We start from the raw sequence: 21,162 nt of genomic DNA, 5'->3' as shown, positions 1-21,162 counted from the left end.
CTCTGCTGCAGCTGGGAAACATAGCTTAAGCCCACTATAAGGGGAGCACTGCCCAAAAATGTGCTTCCCATCTCTGGGAACAGGACAGATCCTACTGGACTAATGCCTCTGGATTTTGTGCAGCTAGGGAGTATTGGATACATGTCCTGCTATTTGTCTAAATGGGCAGCCTCAAATGTTGAAGAAAAGTAGACTTAATTGGTCTTCAAGTCTTTATGGCTTTACTTCCCTAAAGGGCTAAAATTACTTACTTGGTGTTCTACCTGAACCCCAATGCATTCCTTGTTTTCCCCTCCTCTTTGTTTTCAGGTACTAAATGATATGGAATCTTCTACTGACAAAGATAAAATAGCAGGCCTCCTGACAGAAACATTCTCCTCCATGAAGAAAGAATTGGACTCTCTGAAGGATGCAGAAGAGCTTCCAAAAGACAAGGAGGCACTGGTGAAGCCACAAGACAACACTAGCCCACTGAATGAGGGATGTGGTGCCAATCTACCGAGTCCCAAGAGTTTGGGAGATGAGCAGACACTCGCTTTGTTGGAACAGTACTCGGAGCTATTGCTGCAAGCTGTGGAACGACGCATGGACAAAAAACTCTAAGAGGGGGGCTTTCAGGTGTTTGTGAATACACAGAAATCATCACAAGAAGAGGACCACAGAGAGAGCTGCAGACCAATGCTTCCATCAGCTGGTCTAGGGCTGGTGGGAATACCTTTATAAATTGATTTTCTCAGGCTCCAACAACCGACTTGTTCCAATTCTTAGCAATGTGCTGGCCACAGTTTTAATATTTGCTTCCCAATGGTCTTCAACTTCCTGTCTCTAAACAAAGTCTTGAAAGAGGAGTTTGGAGAAATTGCCTCAAAATTTCTTCATAGCCAGGAGGTCAGGATGTTTGACACCTAAAAATACAAAGAGAATCCAGTTTATCCAAGAAATTCTGAACTGCTGACTAAAAGCAAAGGTTGATGTGAAGCCAATCCCTTCCTCTCCAAGACTTCATAAGAATCAAGAATCAGACTTTTTATGAGTTTATTTATTAATTTATTTCTCTTGACTGTTGCTCTATGCCACGTTTGTGGCTGTTACCTTTGTCCTTTAAAAAAAACTGTCAATCCCTTTGCCATATCCCAGCGAGAAACAATCTCTGTATTATAAATCCCCAACAGGGAGACAGGCTGGAGTGTCTGTGCAATTAATGAACTGTTCTCTGCTTAGATCTTTTCTTGCTGTTCTTGCTTTTCCTGCCTTGGTTTTGTTCCCTGCAGTAATCCTGCTGTTGTTATGACAACCCTGTCTGCTTTCCTATTGTGTCAAAATAGTCCCCACACTGTATCTTATCTGCATTCACCTCCAGGGAAAGGCTCTGTATCCCTTGGGCCAAGCTTTGGAGATTACTTTATGAATTCATCAGTGGTATTTTTAATCTGGAATTTGAATACTTCAGAGTGGGTTTTCTGCAGACGATTTAAAAATTGGATTTAAATACAATACAAAAGTTTATTTCAGCCAGCTTTCATGATTAGGAATTGGATATTGACTTTGTTATGATTTATTTTTGGAGAAGTGACATGGAAAAGCTGGTTTCCATCTCGTACAGTGTCACTATGGGTTTGAGAGATCTTCAGTGTCATGGCTCATCTATGTCATTTGTTCATTTCATTGTGATAGGAAAATGTTTTCTCCTTGCCTTTACATGAAAACAGAACATTTACATCACAAGAAAGCTGGGATTCTTTTACGTTTTGTAGTTATTTCAAATCCCTTCACAAAATTATTTCCTAAGAACTTCAAATGAGATATTTTGTGGTGTGATGACCACCATTTCCCCTGCCTCTAGCCTCTTTGCTTTTAATGAATTTCTGGTCTGAGAAACAGAATCTTCTCTTCTTGCATTTGTATGTGCAATATTCTTCTTGCCCTGTGGAGCCTCTCTAAACCCATGCTAACTTGTGTCTCTTGTGGCTTAAAATTGTCCAGTGATGTTTTTTAAGTCAATGATATAAGCTAAGAAAAACAATTTTAAACCAATGAAATTCTTCAGCACCTTCCCCCTTACTCCCACTCCTTTCAACAACAGGGGAAAATACACAAAGTGTTTTATTTCTTGCATCTTCAGTCTGTCTTGCTTTTATTTTAAGACAGCGCAGTGTAATCCGAGTTCATAAAACTAATGCAAGCAACAAGAATTTGATGGGAGAGAGACTGCTAGCATCTGTGGAAGTCAGTCAGACTGCATCACTTGCTTACAGGGGTTACAGGGTGGAAGCAGGTTTTTTCATTACTGTCCTGGCTGCCATTTCTCTGAAACCCTGTGGCACTTGGAAATGCGGTCTGTTGACTCCTCTTTCTGTGACTGCAGATCTGCAGTGCAGCCTTTTTTCTGCTGGTCTGGCCAGACTGGCATAGGACAACCTGTTTCTCCTGAGTAGGGCTGAATAATCTGCAGCTCTGTCTCTCCCCTAACAGGTTTGCTGCCTGATCACTGCTGAGTGCTTCAGGACATGGCAGTATGGGAAACGCTTTTGAGAGCTTTCCAGCTCCTTCTGCCTGTAATTGAAATCTGCCTAATCATGTTTTAGGTGTCCTTGCTAACCTTTCCTTCCATGGGCTTGTACTGAAACTTTAAAGGGGTTATTTTCTAGTCCCGTCTCTGCACTGGATTCTGCTGAATTAGCTGGTGTGCTCAGTCCCATGGGCAGCTTCTCTTGCACAGACAGGTTTTGCAAAGGCAGGCAAGTTGGAAACCAGAGAGGAACTTTCTGGCAGTGAAAAGGTGAGCTGGAGATGCCATGAGTGGAATGTGTGATAACAGTCATGTTGGGTCTGTGATGGGAGTTAGTGTGGGTCAAGCTTGCTTTTGAGGTGACCGGTTCCTCCACTTTCAGACTGTGAACATATGTCCTAGTGTACAGGGAATTTCTTGCTGTACTGGGGCCACAAGACACTCAGGAAAAATAGCAGCCCCTTGAACCCAGGTATCTTTTGGTACTGTTGATAATGGTTTGAGGGTCCTTTTTATTACTTCCTTGTGCAATTTTATACCATTTTATTATTTAAACATTGAGGTAGTGACAAAAAGGTCAGAGATGATACAGAAAAGCCAAGTGGTGAGAATGAAATGACCATGAAAGTAAAGGGTAACAACCAGCAAAGCTGGCATAGAGATATGAAACAAAGCTCCTTGGAAATAAGTTGTGTGAAGCAAATCTGATTTTTAAGCTGATCAGGGTGGGTTTTGTTTCCTGGAATGGATTTTACTTGGGGTCATGGCTTTATACAGGAAACCAGGGGTAAAATCTGATCAGAATGATGGCAAGAAAAGTGTTGGGCAAGTAGATCAGTTGAGAATGGTTGTGTAGTTTAACATAAATTTAGAACAGTGTATGTAGGAGACTCAGGAAAACAGTAGAAGTAGAGATGGTCTTGGTCTGAAGAAAACCATTTGGCCAATACCTGTGAATGATGCAATACCAAAAGGTTTCAGGAAAGTAGATATAGGACTTAGAGATGGTGATCTGTAATTGAAAGATGAATGGGAAGGAGTTTGTTTTTAAATATGTTCTATTGAGCCTCTTGCTTGTTCTCTTGCAAATGTTCTCTAAGCAACTACTTTTTTTTCTTAAATGGCAAAGTCCTGAGCTGCTTGTTCGAGGCTTTGATGTTTTGAATTGATTAGAAGCCCAGTAAAGGAGATGCTGCTGCCACAAGTTTGTTGCTGAGAGGGGTGAGGAGATAGTGTTGCTCTTTATAATTTAAGACTGATCTAACTAACTTCCTATTGCTGGCAGTAGGAAATATTCCTAAACCCTCTAGTTTACAGAACAAAAGGAGCATAAATGCATTGCCTTTGCACCTTGTGAACATGTTTCACTGTAGGCTGTCCATTGGGCCAGGTAGAGAAATAATGAATGGTAACTGCCTGGGAAGTCAAGAGGCTTGTCGGAGGAGGTAATAAATTTGAGTCTATCCTTCTTAATGGTTTGTGATCCCTCTTACTGGTTTGTGTGGGTGTTAGCATAGGCACAGCAAGATACCTGTATTACGATAAGTTATTTGTTTAACATAAAGCCTGAAAAAATAATTTGGATCTGCCTATCCTCTTTACATATATTTTTCCCTCTTCAACCCAATATTCTTGGTCAAAATGAGAAGTTTTAGGTTTCTTTTCCATCTTGCAAAAAAGAAACTGCTTTGTACTGCTTTGCCTGTGGAACCCCTCAGTTTGTTTAAGGGCTCTCTTGAATTGGGACAGTAGGAAGGGCTGCAACCCGAAAGGGCAGCAAACTGTTGTATTTCCTGCTGCAAGCAGGTAACACCTTCATCCTCCCCATCCCTCAGCAGCACTTGGGAGCTGTCTGTATGGGAGTCCGCCTTTCTTCCACCTCCTCTCTCAGGTTGTCCTCTCCTTTCCATGCCACCTACCAGGTGATGATTGGGGCATGGCCTTACAGCAGCCCCCTCCCCAGCCTCCCCGTTTTGCAGACTTTATCATGACTCAGAGGAATTGGGACGTTTCTTTCTGGGAGTAGAAACATACCAACTTAATTTTTTAAGAAGAACGAATATGTATATACTTATATATAAGAAAAAAAAAAAAAAGAAATGCAGGTATTTAAACACCCTTGGTAAATTCATGCATGTATACAGTGTCTTCCCCCCAGCCCGTTGGATGTGTAGCATCCAGGACACTAAAACCTCATTGAAATGGTAGACAGGTGTTCTAGCAGCCCCCCGAGAGTGCAGGTCGTTCCTTCTCTGGGTAAGTCCGGCGTGTCCCATGTTTCAGATGGTGCGTGTGAAGGACACGGGGCGGCTGGGGCTGTGCTCGTGTCACAGGGGACCGGCGCGGGGCAGCCGCGTTCGGAACAAGCCATGCGCGTCCCTCCTGCGCCCGCGCTCCGGGCAGGCGCCTCCTCACCCCTGTCCCCCTCCTGCACTGCCCTTTTCCTTCACTCCTTTGAAACACCAACAAAAACCCTTCCTGCTTTATTTATAAATGCGTGTTTTTATACTTTCGGCTTTAGGCAAAATAATACTTTGTCTTTTTTTTTAATTATTATTTGGGGAAATAATTAAAAATTCCTTTTGTTTATTTTTTTTTCCTTTTTTTTTTTTTTTTTTTTTTTTTTTTTTTTGCACTGTGAGGCTCTCCCGGGAGCTGTTTTTAACTCTGTATCCATTTGTACTTCGTGTCTTAAACTGTTTCAATAAAAACGTGACCATTTGTTACCGAGCTGCGCGACTCACTCGGGAGCTGCGCCCGCGGTTCGCTTTCCGGGGGAAGGGGCGGGCAAGGGGCGGGCAAGGGGGCGGGCAAGGGGCGGGCAAGGGGGCGGGGGCGAGCGGGACCGCCTGCTGCGGGGCCGGGCCGTGCATGGCGGAGGGCGCGGCGCTGCGGGCCGTGAGGGGCTGCCTGGCCGCCTTCCCGCGGGAGGCTCGGGGTGAGCGCCGGAGCGGGGCGGGGGAGGCCGCGGTGACTCCGCCCGGGGCGGGCGGTGGTGTTGGGCCAGCCTCGCCGCCGCCCCGGGGCTCGGCCCGCCCGGCGCTGCCGCCTCGGCGAGCGGCAGCGGCGTGGGGCCATCAGCGGCACCCGCTGTGCTGCCGGCATGTGATGGTTCCGAGGTCAAGGTGAAGCAGAAGGGCCCCGGCAAGAAGAAAGCAAAACTCGAGGAAACGGTCCTTTAATGATTCCTTTTCTGTGTATGAAGTAGCAAAACAAAGCACTATTCCAGCTTCCAAAAAATCATCCTGTGGTATCACCTCTGTATGGGAGGTGCACTTCCTGTGGCACAGACCCTTTGGTCCTTTATCCTCAGGCGCTGGCCTGAGGTTTCCATCTGGCTCTGAAACTGCCGTAACACTCTCTGGGCTTTAGCAGAGGGGGTTCTGGGTCCCTGGGGAGCACTGCTTGGTGCCAGCGTGGTGAGGCGCGGAAGCCTGTGTGCTGGCAGGAGGTGCTTGTCCCGGGATGCTGAGTGACACTGTTTATTGTTTGCCTGGACAGAGCTGGGCTGGCCGGAGTCCGTGCCCTATCTTGATAGGCCTCCATCCCCGCTGGAGTTCTATCGAGAGTGGGTGAGTCCGAATAAACCCTGTGTTATCCGCAACGCCATCAGCCACTGGCCAGCTCTGAAGAAATGGACCTCAGCGTACCTCAGGTATGAGCAAGCTGTGGAGCAGCACTGGTGTTCAGTTTTGGGTGGTCTCACCAAAAACCCCTTGGTTAAACTTTGATTTAATTTGTAAGTTTAGTTCAGATTCCTTCCTATTTCTGTATGAAGGTGCTCAGTTTTCCCGAGGTCAGGTGTGTCTTCCTTGCTCACACACTGCCCTCCCAGTTCTGTTGCAGCCAGGAGGGTGGGTGTTGTGGCTGTGTGCAAGCAACAGACTCAGGCTATTGAAACCCACACAGCTGGAGTGGGGCTGTAACGCTGTAAGAACAGACTGATTTGTTTGTGACTGAGCACACCTTGTTTTCTTCAAAAAACTAAAGGATGAGCATTTGAACAATGACTGAAATTTTAATGAAAAGTCCTCTTTTAAGAGAGGATTTGTGGTTAGACCTAGTATCTGTGGGTCAGATCTAATTCTGTGGGGTTTAAAGCTAAATATCTCATGGAACTATGAACTGCTAGCCTCATGGGGCGTGTATCTATCCGTTTCTGTCCACCCCTTCTCCCTGCTCAGATGCTTTTGAACATGGGAACCCTTGGATTTGGCTGAGTTGAACGGCCGCAATAATGTCAAGCTCTGCCATGATTGGTGAAAAGAAGTGGAGAAAGAGGACCACTGCATGGAGGAAAAGGGAGACCCCTTGTGAACTGTTCTGTTAGGAGAGAATTCAGAGAGGAAAAAGGAACTAGAGTTGCCTTGACTGCAGGGAGCAATTGGAGCAGAATGCCAGTCCTTACCACATAGCAGAAAATCTAATCTAGAGACACCCATCCATGGACAGACAGGCATCTTATTTTTGCTGCCATTGAACCATGTTTTTAATATGAAATATAAGAGCTTATTGCAGGCCTGGATATAAGCCTTTGATTTGTTTTGCAGGGAGGTGGTAGGTCCCAAGGTGGTGAGTGTGGCAGTGACACCAAATGGTTATGCAGATGCAGTGTTTCAGGATCGTTTTGTCATGCCAGAGGAGCGCCAAATGCCTTTCATGGACTTTTTGGACATTGTGGAGAAGAAGGTGACCTCTCCCAACGTATTCTATGTGCAGAAGCAGTGTTCAAACCTCACTGAGGAGTTCCCTGAACTTGTCTGTGATGTGCAGCCTGACATACCATGGATGAGCGAGGCACTGGGTAAACCCTCAATTTCTCTCATATTCAGTCAATATTTTGCATGGAGCTTTAAAGCAATCACACACATTTAAAACAATTCACTACATGGTGAATACTTGTTCTCTTTCTGAATGCCACAGCTCAGTTTGGTTTCATCCTCTTAGGAAGCAGAAGTGTTAAAATACCTAATAGAGTAATCCAGCTTTTGGGGTTGGATTGATCTGAAATCAGTATCTCTGTTGTGTAATGGGACCCTCACAAGTGAAAAGGGGCATGAGTGGCTTTTCTTTGATCTAGAGTCATGTTTTGGCTTAGTGTTCACAGTATAGAAGGAGGCTGCTGTCACCGACGTGTTTTATGAAAAATCCTTTCCTTAGGATTTTTCCTCCTGAGAAGCTGAGGCCTCAGGAACAAAATGTAAACAATGATTGTTTGCTGCTGTGGAATGCAACAGGTGGATCTGTGGTTGGTCTCATATGGTTGTTTCTAATTAATGGTCAATCACAGTCCACCTGTCTCAGACTTTTTCGGTCAGTCTGAATCTTTGTTATTCATTCCTATTCTATTCTTAGCCAGCCTTCTGAAGAAATCCTTCCTTCTATTCTTTTAATATAGTTTTTAATATAATATATATTATAAAATAATAAGCCAAGCCTTCTGAACATGGAGTCAACTTTCTCTGTCTCTTCCCTTATTCTGGGACCCCTGCGATCATGGTCACAAATGGTGAACCCCGAGTGAGGAAAGAGCCACCGCAGGTTGCTGTTGTTTACAGAGTGCTATTTGCAATGAAATCTGTCATAGTTATGAAGGAAGCTATAGGACAGAATTTGGCAGAAAATTATTTGAATTTTATTTAAAAAATGATGATTTGTTGTTGTCATCATATTTCTTTTCCCTAATTATACAGGGAAGAAGCCTGATGCTGTGAATTTCTGGCTTGGGGAGTCAGCTGCTGTGACATCTTGTACGTATCCTATGGCAGCGTAAATCTTCTGGTGATTTCAGCTCAAGTTTAGACTGGCTTGTTTTGAGTTAGTGGCTCAGGAGAATAGTGTGGTTTTCTGACATGGCACTTCTATTTTGACATGGTTTTTTTTGCATTCTTAATTCTGCCCTTCTGTGGCCTCCTGCTGCTGTGTCTCTGGATGCATCTACCTGGCATTGTGTCTGGCAAAGCACTGACAATTTGCTTAATTGAATGGATTTGCTCTAGCATGATATTGTGACTTTTCCACTGGCTGCAAGAGGAAGAAACAGTCTGATAATAGTAGGGAAAGCTGATACTTTCAGGTTACTGTAGTTTCTGCTGCAGAGAAGGAAATAGTTATAATATTTTCTCCCCATTTCTCTCTTTTTTTCTCAATCCTAGTACATAAAGATCATTATGAGAACTTGTACTGTGTAGTATCTGGAGAGAAATATTTTCTGCTGCATCCACCAAGTGACCGTCCCTTCATCCCATATGGTACATCATTTTGCTGTGCAATGTGTCTGAAGGTTGAAATGAGGACAGACTAAAACACTGAAAGATGTGAACAAAGGAAGCAGTGGTAACATTTTGATGTTTATGCAGTGTTATGCTTTCAGATGTGAACAGAAATCTCTTCTACTTCATGCTGCAGGTAGTTTGTAATACAAATGTTATTCTGAGGCCAGGTTTTCCAGTCCAGTAAAGTAATGAGCTCATTGGTTCACATCTTGGGTCCTGTGTCCAGTTCTGGGCCATTCAGTTCAGGTAGGACATTTAGATACTGAAGGGAGGCAAGAGAAGGGCATTAAAGCTGATGAAGGTTCTGGAGGGTAATTCCTATGAGGAGCAGCTGAGGGAGCTGGGTTTTTTTAGCCTGGAGAAAAGGTGACTCAGGGGGGACCTTGTGACTCTCTAGAGTTCCTGGAAAGGAGGTTGTACCTTGATGGGGGTCAGGCTCTTTTGCCAGGCAACCAGTGACAGAAGGAAAGGTGATGGTCTCAAGTTGTGCCCAGGGGAGGTTTAGATTTGACATTGGGAGAAATTTCTTCACATAAAAGGTGATTAGCTATTGAAATGGACTGCCCAGGGGAGCGGTGAAGTCATGTGCCTGGAGGTGGTTTAGGAAAGACTGGATGTGGTACTTAGTGCCATGGTTTAGTCAACAAGGTGGTGTCCAGTCATAGCTTGGACTTGATGATCTCAGGTGATCTCAGATCTCATGTCTTTTCCAATCTAATTGATTCTGTGATACTCCTGGCAGTCTCTTCAGCTTTAGTTTAAATTATTTAAGTATATTGTGAGTGTCGTAGCATGTCATCTTTGTTTTACAGATTTGGATTCTGCCTGCGTGCTTTTCTCTGGGGAAAAAAAGCCAGGAAGCTAAAAAATTAACATGTATTTTAATGAAATACTCAGGCTACTAACTGAATCTCTGAAAACTGAGAAATGAAGAAAGAGATTCTTATGGCAGTGTTGCTTCACACTGCCTGTTTTCTGTTTCTTTATGTGTCTTTCCTATGTGTACAGCAGTAGTTACTGTTGCAGTGTCATCTAAAAGATGGACAGCTTAAGTTTATACCTCGTATGACTTAATTTTCCCATTCCTTGGCTTTGAAACCATCACATTAAGTGAACGCAGAATATTCTATGATGGAAATATAATTTTGGCTAGATGTGTGCTGCTACAATATTTTATTTATACTGCTTTTATTTTGTTTACAGCCTTGAAGTCATAGAATCACAGAATGGTTTGGGTTGGAAGGACCTTAAAAATCGTTGAGTCAATGCCCCTGCCATTCAATAGACCAAATTACTCAATCCAGCCTGACCTTGACTACTTCCAGGGACAGGGCATCCGCAACTTCTCTGGGCAACCTGTTCCAGTGCCTCATGACCCTCATTGTTAAAAAATTCTTCCTTATATATAGTCTAAATCTACCCTGTCTCAGTTTGATACCATTAACCCTAGTCCTGGCCTTGGTAAAAAGTCCTTCTCTGTCTTTCTTATAAGCCCTTTTTAGGTACTGGAAGGCCACAGTGAGGTTTCCTCAGCCCCCTGTCTTCTCCAGGCTGAACAACCCCATATCAGCCTTTTTTGGACAGGTGGTGTTTTATGTATGTGAATGTATGAAATATATGTGTATTATAGGAGTCCTACTTTGTAAAACAAATTATTGTTAAAGCATAGAACAGATAAGGCTGACATTTCATAGTGTGTAGTAAAAAGAGAGTTCCATCTTTTTGAGCATTAGGTTAATTAATGGAGAGAAACTGTCTTAAGGGAGGGCTTAGAAAACCACATGTGCTGAAGCAATGGAAGAAAAGCAACCAGCAGTATCTGAAGTAATTGATGAGCCCTGTCAATTAAAATTAGAAATGAAAGACTGGCCACAAGTCACTAATAACTCTTGTGAGTGCTTCTTTGGTAGACTGACCTAAGATGAAACACCCAGCTATAGAATGATGTGTAAGTCAGGGGTGCATTTATGCCTTCTGAAAAGGAAAGAATACAGCTACTGGAACAAAATAGGACTGGGATACAAATGGGCTTGGAGGAGATTCAGTATTATTCAGACTGACTGAAAAAAAAGTATATTAAAAACTGGATAAAATTTGAAATGGAAAAAGAGAAGGATAGTGAGTACAGTAAGTTGAAAGTGGTTTTGTCGTAATTTTTCTTGAAAAAAGTGAAAGTGTGACATGCACTGCTGTTAGGTTCTCTGAATTGTGTAATTTGATTCTTTCTCTGGTTCCAGAGCTCTATCAGCCAGCAACCTACCATGTATCAGAAGATGGTTCATTTGAAATTGTGGATGAGAAGACTGCAGAGAAGGTAAAAATTTTATAGAGAATGCAGTTAATACAGTAGGGAGAGTTTGGGGCATTGCTGAGCCCTCAAACTCAGCATATTGATTGAAATGTAGAAATCCTTCATTACAGGAAAGAGAATGCCCAGATATTTCACTTGTATTTTACTATTTGCAAAGGATACCCACGTTCCAGAAGAATTTTTTACTGCACACCTGAAACGATTAATATAATTAAGTGTTGCATTGCACCAGACTTTAATAGATCCATTTAAGAATTTTTGAATGCATTGACATTAAAGGAATTGATTTCATTATGCCTGAAATAGACCCCTCTACCTTCACTTTCTTTTGGCCCTCTACTCAGATCCACAGTAGTATCACCCAGTGCAATAGAACATACCTGTCTGAATTAATAAGTTGTATTTTCTTAGTAGTAGTAGCAAGATTTATTTGATAAAAATGTTTAGATCTGGAAGCGCTTTACAAATGTCAGTAGAATCTTAATCCCTTGCCTTTTGCCTCTACAAAGTGAGTAATGTTACAACAGAACTTCAACTGGGGCTTGTTCTCTGTTTCCAGAGTGGTGCTCATGGAATCTCATTCCTGTAATTCAGAAAGGTTGGAATGCTGAAGTTTATAATTCTGTAGGGCAGAGAAAGAATTAATGCAGGCAAGAGGGTTGAATTAATGCAGAAAGGAGGGATGTTCCAGCTACTGGGAGTAAAAATTACACCAAAGAGCCTAAGAAGAAGCAAGGAATTTCTAAAAAGAGTGCTGCAGATGAAGTATTCAAGTGCTGAATGTAGGAGGAACAAGCAACTTAAGGGGCTGGAGGTGTTTTGAAAGAATGCCATGGGACTGCAGTTTCATGGATGACATTTATTGCCTTTTCTCTAAATAGAAATGCATCACTGAAGGAGTCACATCTTTGCATCCTTGATCTATTCCCAAATGAATGTGGAAGCTGTCTAGCTGTACATGTTTTGCTAGACAAAGTACATGTTTTGTAACCTAGTGAGTTTGATTATCAGCTGTTTTTCTGGAAGCTTGCTGGAATTTTTTTGCCAGGGTCAGTACCATATACACTTTTGCCTTTAGGTGCCCTGGATCCCTCTGGACCCCTTGAACCCTGATCTGGAACTGTATCCAGAGTATGCTCAGGCAAAGCCTTTGCAGTGTACAGTGAAAGCTGGTGAGATGTTATATCTGCCTTCTCTCTGGTTCCATCATGTTCAGCAATCACATGGCTGTATTGCAGGTAAAATAGACAGTATTTCCAGATACAGTTTTGAACTGTGGTGGGTGTGCAGGTAGATATCCCACAGCAAAGCAAAAGTGGAAGCAAAAGTTCCTTTAAGGTTATCTGCCTTTCTGCAGGAGGGAATGCCAATTTTGACAGATCCCATGGGGCTGCCTCCTTGCAGCCTGTTTTGGTTATAATTCATAGCTTTGTTGACACAACGTGGAAGATACTCTGTTTTCTTGTGAGCTGAAATCTGACCCAGTTTCTTACCTTGCTAATAAGGTTGTGTTTGTGTTACTGTTCCCCTGCACTTACCAAAAGTCTTGTCATCAGTTTCTTTGGAGGATTTATCATCATCTCTCTATCTCTTTTTTTTCTTCTCTGCCCAAGTGAATTCCACCCAAAATTTTGATCAGTGCTCATTTGGTACATGTGGAGGGGTGGGGATGGTGCAAGGTATTATTATTTTGTTGTGCAAGTTTTGCAAGGTTTGAGGGAGAGATTTTTGTCAATCATTACATTCTAGCCTTAAAATGTTTTTCCCTTTTCTTGTCTCCTCAGTGAATTATTGGTATGACATGGAATATGACATTAAGTACAGCTATTATCAACTACTAGATTGTCTCACAAAAGCTGTGAAAATACTATAGTGAAGGTGGGAGACTCGAGCCTGTGATGTCTGTTTCTGATGTGATTCAATCATTAGCATCTGTGACTGGAGTACAAATGTGACTCCCCCAAAAAGAACTGAACATTAAATAATGGTCAACAATGCCTGCTGAACACATCATGGCTATTTTTCTTGATTTCAGGGTCCAGACCAATTGGCCAGATTTTTTTGGCTTGTAAGTAGAACTTTGATAATAGGATTTTTAGGCCTTTGCATGTTGCCTTAGTGATGGTGAGCAAAGTAAAATGTGAAGGGAGACAATCAAGGTTTTGAAAATCCCAGAATGGAAGCCCTGTTTGTTCAGATCTACAGATTGTTTTCATTACAACCCAAGTGGACAAGGAAGGATCTGCTCTATGCATCAGGCTGCAACAGTCCAATGTATGCATTCTGCTTAAGGCAAAAGTTTGTCCTGTTGTAATTCCTTAAGTTCAGTGGCTGTGGTGTTTTGATGGTGAGAAACTACAATTTCTGCAATAAATAGGTCAGTTTAAAGCTTATTTCTGTACTAATTTACTTTTTTTTGCAAAGTAAACAATGGCTGAAGAAGGACGTGCAAAAGTCAATGTTGGATATTTTCCAATTAAAAGCTACACGTTTTTAGTGCTGTTTTTTATTTCTTTTCACTGTTGTATTTAAACATAACTGCATTCTCTTGCATCCTGAGGGATGATTTTAGAGTTGCTCTGCCAGATCTGCAGTCAGTCTGCATATCATCTGTGGTCTCATAGCATGAGGTGTGATTCTGTAGCTTGTAAGCTCCCTGATTGTTTCATTCCTTTGCCATTAATTGCTGCTTAGAGCATGGTCAGGCAAGTTGTTTGAACCAGGAGCCTTGTTCAACAGTCATAATTCCCATTTATATTTCCACAGAATAGGATGGGACTACTCACGTGTCTGAGACCCCCCAGGGTAGGACAAGAAGGCTTTTAAATACACAAACATTGCAAAAATGTAGTATTGTTATTTATGGAAACCAAAAGCTGGTGTTTATTGTCAAATCTTCAAACAGCTCCTTAGAAACATCAATATGGGGGAAGTTAATTATTGGGAAGGAAAAAAGAAAATAATTGTTTGACTTTGTTTCTTTTGCTTTTTAAAAGAAACATAGTTATAGCATAAAGTTTCATTTTAACTTGTAGTGTTCGTCCAAAAATTTTTAGAAAGCTCAAGATGGGTCAAGAGCAGGCTTTGTTTCATGGCGAGATTACGATGTCATGCTACTTAGGCTTTGCAGCTTGTCTGTGTTTACTGTGCCCTGGCAAAGGCTCCCAAGCCTTCCAAATCTGGGATTTCCTGCAGCTGGGGGGAGCGGCAATTTGGATATCTTTTTTTGCTGCTTTGGGGTTTTTAATTTAGTCTCTCTCTGTAAACAAAAATAAAAGCACTCGCCCAGAACAAGTGACAGCTTGTGCCCGTGCAAGTGGCCGGTGTCACCGTGCCAGCCGAGCCGGAGAGTGGCGGGAGGCGTGCTCTGAACTACGGCTCCCAGCAGCCCGTGCCGGCCGACTGAAGGAAGTGCTCACGATGATTCCTCCTGGACTTTGAGCAGGGATTTTAATCCCGAGAAGGGACAGGTTGCTGAGGCTCGTGTCTTACGCAGTTCCAGGCGGTCCGTGTCTCGGCCCAGGAAGGGCCGCAGCTCTCCGTCCAGCCGAGCCGGGATGGCGGCGCGGGTGTCCGTCCTGCCTTCCCCCCGGTGCCTGTTCGATGAGCCCGTGCGGATCCGTGTGGCCGGTCTGCAGCCGCAGCAGGCGGTCACCCTCCGAGCCAGCCTGGTGGACGAGAGCGGGGAGCTTTTCCAATCCCACGCTCTCTACAGAGCTGGGAGCAGCGGGGAGCTGGACCTCAGCTGCTCCCCAGCGCTGGGGGGCAGCTATTTGGGAGTGGAGCCGATGGGGCTGCTCTGGGCTCTGCAATCCAAAACGCCCTATAAGCGGCTGGCAAAGAGGAACGTCCTGACCCCTTTCTGTGTGGACTTTGAAGTGTATGAGGGCCATGGGGACACGAGCCGCTTGCTGGGAAAATGCACCAATGAACGATGGTTTTTAGGAGAGGGGGTGAAGAGGATTTCGGTCAGAGAAGGTCGTCTCAGAGCAACCCTCTTCCTCCCTCCTGGTGAGTTTTAATTCCATTCTGGTTTTCCAGGTATGTCTGACACATGTATTATTCCCCGTGGTCCCTGAATGCACTCAGCAATCCAGAGCAAAGCCTCCGCTAACGCTTCCCTAAGCCTGTGCCTGGCGCACCTACCTGGATCATCACAGCAAAGCAAAGAGGAGCAGGTGTTGCCCAGACGGGGCAGGGGTATGGTGGTGCAGAGAGGGCAGCAGTGGTAACACAAGGTATCTCCTGGTTGTTCTGGTTGAGTGTCTTGACCTCTCTTGCAGTGAGAGCTTTGTCAAACAGTGTGTTTATTTCTTAGCTTTTCTGTTTAGCTGACAGGACAAAGAGGCCCCCGGTCCTTGGCAGAGCTGTGATGCGTGACAGCTCCGGCCGTGGGGTGGAGAATGACAAGGCATGGTGGGAGCACTGGACTCAGGCTGCAGCCAGCCTAGGCTGAGGAACTATGCCCTCAGCAGCTCCTACAGATCTTCCTGCAGGTTCTGGACCTGTCTCTCTTTAGCTAAGGAAAAGCCAAAGAAGTCTCTTCTTGACTGGGCAGTTGGACTGCATGGGATACTTAGGGAGATGGGAGACAAATGGGAAAAGCAAGGTCTTTAATTAAACAGGTGCCATATTTTACAACTCTGTACACAGACAGTGCTGAGAATGGATCCCCTGCAAAGCTGCTTTAAGCCTAAAGTGTTTCTGTTCCCTGAATGGCACTTAAACATGGCTGTCTTGCTCTGTAATTGACAAACAGTCCCTTGCAGCTGCAGCAACACCACATCTTGTAAGGGAAATCTGGCTGTGAGAATGGGCAGACCAGCGTCAGAAAAAGGAAAGTCCTATTGCTGCAGGAGAACTGAGGAGCTCAGGGGTAGTTACTCAGATCTTACTGAAGTCTGAATTGGCACAGGTCAGTTCTGGCATTTGTGAGTATTTCATAACCCCAGTGTTTCATAACCCAAGTATTCCCTTCATGACATGCCTGCTAGCACAGTGCCTAAGCAAGAGCCACTCCTGCAGTAATACAGTTTCTTTATTGATCCTCAATGGCCTGAGGACTTGTAGGCAAACGCCATCTGAAATTCAGGATGAGAGAAGGATGTCCAACGTGTGAACTTCCTATAATGAGTCCCTAAGAGAGAAAAGAAGTGTGCAAATTCATGTCCTTACAGTCATTTTGTGTGTTCCTGAGAATGATAGCCACAATGGAAAGCTTCAGAGGATGATTTTCTTCTGTTATCTACTGTCCTGATGTGTGCTGAGGCACTACAAAAGGACACCCAGAGGAACTTTTCTTTTGGTTATGTATACACCCTCCTTTCATTGCAGGACCTGGCCCATTTCCTGGACTTATTGATTTGTATGGATCTGGAGGAGGTCTTATTGAATACAGAGCAAGTCTCCTGGCTAGCAGAGGCTTTGTGACTCTGGCTCTTGCTTACATGTCCTTTGAAGATATGCCTGCTGTGCCAAAGATCCTTGAACTGAGCTATTTTGAGGAGGCTGTGAACTTTTTGCGTAAGCAGCAGCAGGTAAGAGACAAATTAAGGTGGTTTTCCTGAAACTATTTTCCAGTTTGATAATTGATTCCCAGACTAGAAGTATTAAATTGCTTAAGCAGGAAACAGTAATTTTGTACTAATTTTGCATATTTAAAGATTTTAGAAGGAAAAAAAATCCACTGGCTTTTTTACTTCTTCTAAGATATTACAGGCTTTTGATTCTGAGTAAGTTTTGCAGGACAGTAATAAAACACTCTAACAACAGAATCCTTTACAGTTGTAGCACTGGAGGTGTGACATATCTTAAGAAGCTGAGGCTGTATTTGAACAAGTGTGTGGGACAAGAAAGACACTTTATGGCAATGTATCATCATACTTAACCCAAAAGTGACCAAGAGAAATCAAGTAGCATTTGAATTTTTGATGTGTATTTGTTTTGCAAAGTTATTTACTTTCTATCACGTGGACACCAGGATTGTAGGCAGTGTGAGAACAGAAATCAGCCTTGCTTCTTTGTCTTGTTCCTCAGAGAGTTCTGAAACATCTAGAATTCAGTGTGAAAGGCCTTCACTAGAAATAAGTTGATTTAAACAGCTCTTGGGCTCACTTAGCCTCAGGTGTAATGAACATGTCTTCCAAGACAAAACAGAAGATAACAGGTCAGCTGTAGGAGAGAAGAAACTGCAATGAAGAAATTCCATGCAAGTAAACCAAGAAAAAAGTGGCTTGGAGAGAGCAGCAGTAAAAGACACTGTACTGAGCACAGGCTGGGCTGGGATGTGGAGGGAGCAAGGATGCTTTGTCTATACAGGTCACCAGGAGGCAAATGTGTTACAGGAGGTGAAATGTTGAGGAGCTGTAGAATTCCTAGTCACTCTTTTGGAGGCTCAGCAGAGGGATAGATGAAGGAGAAATATAACCTGAAAAGAGAGAGGGAAGGGGCAAAATATGAGTGGTCATGATTGGATGGGTGAGAAAGCAGAACTGGAGAGGTTATGTCAGCTCAGGAAATAAAGAGTAGTTAATATTAATCTTTTCATAATTCTGTTTCAGGTGAAAGATACTGGCATTGGTGTTTTGGGCTTGTCTAAAGGAGGTGAACTGGCCCTTTCCATGGCCACATTCCTACCTGGCATCAAGGCAGCTGTCAGCATATCTGGAAGTAGTTTTAATTCCTTCGTTCCCCTGAAGGGGGATGGCTTCACTATTCCTGTCCACCCATATGACTTGGGGAGGATGAAGATCAATGATGAGTCTGGAATAGTAGATTTTTCAGATGTCTTAGACGATCACATGGACCCAGCAACTTGGGATTGTCGCATTCCTGTGGAGAGGTCCTTAGCCAAGTTCCTCTTCCTGTCTGGACTGGATGACATGAACTGGAAAAGTGACCTCTATTGCCGGGATGCCGCTCAGCGCCTTCAGCAGCGTGGCCAGGAAGTGGAGTTTTACTCCTATGCTGGAGCAGGGCACCTCTTGGAGCCCCCATACTTGCCTCTGTGCAAAGTTTCAATCCACAAAGTGCTTGGGATGTTGGTGCATTGGGGAGGGCAGTGGAGAGAGCATGCTAAAGCCCAAGAAGATGCATGGCGCAGGATACAGGCCTTTTTCTGGCAACATTTGATGGACTCAGACATCCCTAAGAGCAAACTGTAGTGGAAGCTGGCATAGATGCAGCCAGGGATGGTATTTCAGCACTCACTGGATCTTGGAAACTCACCAGAAGTTTCCTGGACTGCCTTCCTCTAAACCCCACTGTTGAATAGTTGTTTATTTTCATTCCCCAAATAGTTTCCCATCTTTTAGTTGAATTTCTGTTGACTTCTGACCCCAGCTTCACAGTAGATTGGCACCATCTGTGCTGTAGTCTAAAAACAACCCAGCATCCCATCATCTAAATCACATTTGTGCTGAGCTATCTTTGCCCTCAATCTGCCACCATCTCCTTTCATAAGAGGAAATACTCTCACAGGAGGAGTTATCCACTGAATGATTGAGTCTTGCACCTTTAACTAACCTAGACATAAACAGCAGTTTTGTTGGACAACACTCTAGTGCACTCATTTTTTCTCCTGGTATATTGTTTTTCCCATTTCATAGTAAAAAGGTTGCAGCAGTTCTGATCTCAGCTAAGGGAAGAAGCACTCTTCTGCCATGATCTGAAGTGCAGTGATAACATTTTTTTCTGGTACCTCAAAACCCAGAAGTGAATCTTACCCAGGTTACCCTGGTTGTGTCTCCTGCTGAGTCCATATAAGTTCCATATTAGGGTAAAGTTGTCACAGCCCTACTCATTGAGTGCAATGTGCAGTGTATCTGTGTGTGCACAGTTTGCTTGAGATTATCTGAATGAAGCCTTCAACCTTCTGTGCACCTGCCAACACATTAAGGAACAGTCCTGGTGTGGCCACTAGCTGTTAGTTCACTCAGTTGAAGAGGTCATGAGCAGAAGTCCTCACCTCCTGTTGGGAAGACAAGTGATGGAGTCTGTGGTTTTGTGCAGTGTTCAACATGGGGGTGATACAGATGTGCCAAGCGCTTGCTCTCATATCGTGAAAGTTAGTTTGTCTCCATTTTGGGGGGAACAGTAAAGCTGCTGCTGCTGAGGTCCCAGGAGCCCAGTGAGGTGGGCTGCCTCAGTGGTCCTGCCACTGTAGCAGACTTCTGTGAGCTCAGTGATAGTTAAGAAATGCCACTCTTCAAGAGAGGACTGACCTCACCTTCTGGGAAGAATGGGCATTTTCTTACCCTTTACCAGTGTCCAAACCTGCCAAGGAGGGGGGCTGTAATCTACCTTGTACTTTTGTGGGATAGTGGCAAACAGCAGCTACATACCAAATAGCATCAGTGGAGCAGATTCTCCCTCCTGGAGCAGTCAAGACTCACACCCTGACAGCAGAAGCAAGCAGGAGCTGGAAGTCTCTGCATTGTACTGAGGTAGAAAAATCTTGTCTTTGACAGTGTAGTCCCTGGTTTCCAGTTTCTGCTGAGACAAAAGCCCTGTAGGAGCCTGGATCTGCTTAGGGAGGAACCATGCCCTTAGTTTTCTTGCTTCAGGGAGCAGTGGTACTCAAAATGAGCACATTGGGCCTCAGAGGGGTGGGGCCTCTCTCATACAATATATTCAGCACAGACTGTCCCTTCGGGTACTTCTAGTTTTCCTGAACCCCCTGTTCCTCAGACTGGTAGATGGGTCTCACATAGCTGAAGGTGTGAGTAGTCAGAGTGGGGACATCTCTTTCCTGTTCACCTATACTGGTCATCCATCGAGTTTTATGCTGTTGCCTCTTACTTGATTTCTGTTTGTCCCTTGTGTGCCTGTGTCCTGCATGGACTATGGTTGTTCCAGAGGTTTAGTGAGTGGGTAGGACCTGGCAGCAGACTAACATATAACAAGGAAAGTCAAACACATTTAAGCAGTTCCATCTGAGTAAGGGACATTTTCTTTTCCCTAATTTTTCTGTTTTATTGAAGCATTCAGAAAACCCTGGGCTGCTGATTGGCATTTTCCTCTGACTCAGGGCCTTAGGCTGCAAGTTTCTTTGTGGTATGAGTAATTCTGTTATTTTATTTTCACTGAACACAGTGGGATTTATACAAAACAGTGTTTTGGTTTCCAGCCTGTGGGATAACTCGCAACTATTTTAATCCCTTCTGAGAGGAAATCAAGCTTTTCCAGCCTTCAATGGGCAGTTTACAGGTCTATACTTTGAATTAAAAAATTGTGACCTTCTGAGAAAATACATTATCTATAGGAAACTACCATTACAAATAAAAATGCTTTCCATCAATAAATCAACAGTGTGGTCAGTGATGCTTTCATCCAGTCATGTTGTCACATTTGGCAGTCAGGTTCATGGAAACCAGTGTTCAAAACAGAGGATGAAGGGAGCTGACTGGTGACTCCATTGATGACAACAGCACATAGGACCTCTTTCTTTTGTTGCTCTGGAATGACAGCTTTGCTACCCACTTAAAAGCCCCTTATTTATCACTTGGATGGCGTCTGACAAGAAAGACTGAAAAAGCTGATGTAGCTGAGCAGCTCTGTGCCATGTACAGAAAAATATTCAAGGCAACTCAGTTGCACTGAGAATACTTTTAAAATTAAATTTGAAGCTTATCTTCAGAAAACGTAAACTGGAAACTGACATCAGACTAACACAAAATAACTGGAAATGGCTTAATTTCAGTGAAACACTTCTGCCTGTTTTAAGCATGTTCCTCAGCATTCTGCTGAAGACTTAGACTACTTAATGTTTCTTCTGCTGAAGAGATCATTTAGACCAGTAGGGCTAAGATCACAGGTTTTCTTCAAGACTGTATTCTACTAATTGCAGGCTGTTGAGTCAGAGTGCTTTATATAGTCTCTCCAGGCCTGCTGAATACAGACAACATTATTCAAGAACAATGTGAAAGTTATTATTTAATTAAAGATAATAGACCTTTAGCTGCAAGAGATCCTCTGCCAAGCATAGCTGATAAATCTAATAGAAATTGGATGGGAAAGTCTGTTCTTGTAATCTGCTTAATTGAAAAGTGCTTCAGATAAAATAGAGT

At 43.6% G+C, this 21,162-nt stretch overlaps 3 protein-coding genes across 7 annotated transcripts in view; all 3 read left to right on the top strand.

Moving 5' to 3' along the window:
- MAPKBP1 (mitogen-activated protein kinase binding protein 1) overlaps positions 1–2,115 on the top strand; it is a 95,913-nt gene extending 93,798 nt beyond the window's left edge. For all 4 annotated transcript variants that reach the window (XM_084208655.1, XM_084208656.1, XM_084208654.1 and 1 more), the window contains one exon: positions 310–2,115. In XM_084208655.1, the coding sequence (XP_084064781.1) occupies positions 310–603 (294 nt within the window). In that variant the 3' untranslated portion in view covers positions 604–2,115. The remainder of the gene's footprint in view (positions 1–309) is intronic.
- A 3,257-nt stretch (positions 2,116–5,372) lies between these two features.
- On the top strand, positions 5,373–13,477 carry JMJD7 (jumonji domain containing 7). Of its 2 annotated transcripts, none has more exons than XM_084207795.1 (8): positions 5,373–5,447; positions 6,011–6,164; positions 7,060–7,313; positions 8,203–8,259; positions 8,665–8,760; positions 11,022–11,098; positions 12,174–12,267; positions 12,880–13,477. In XM_084207795.1, exons 1-8 carry the CDS (start codon positions 5,381–5,383, stop codon positions 12,966–12,968), a joined length of 888 nt encoding a protein of 295 aa, XP_084063921.1. In that variant the 5' UTR covers positions 5,373–5,380; the 3' UTR covers positions 12,969–13,477. The 2 variants fall into 2 exon arrangements, with proteins under 2 accessions (XP_084063921.1, XP_084063920.1); XM_084207794.1 differs by having other exon boundaries at positions 12,174–12,333.
- Positions 13,478–14,652: 1,175 nt separating this feature from the next.
- Positions 14,653–18,602, top strand: LOC311154645 (acyl-coenzyme A thioesterase 1-like; the record flags this gene model as incomplete). The annotated part of the gene is made up of 3 exons (XM_084207311.1): positions 14,653–15,106; positions 16,430–16,632; positions 17,656–18,602. The coding sequence occupies 3 exons, from the start codon at positions 14,653–14,655 to the stop codon at positions 18,256–18,258; spliced, it is 1,260 nt and encodes a 419-aa protein (XP_084063437.1). The 3' UTR covers positions 18,259–18,602.
- Between the last annotated feature and the right edge of the window lie 2,560 nt (positions 18,603–21,162).

Source organism: Fringilla coelebs (genome assembly GCF_963513975.1).
Source record: "Fringilla coelebs genome assembly, chromosome: 6".
Classification (NCBI taxonomy): domain Eukaryota; kingdom Metazoa; phylum Chordata; class Aves; order Passeriformes; family Fringillidae; genus Fringilla; species Fringilla coelebs.
The sequence above is the reverse complement of the archived record's forward strand: the minus strand, read 5'-3'. Positions and strand labels throughout refer to the sequence as shown.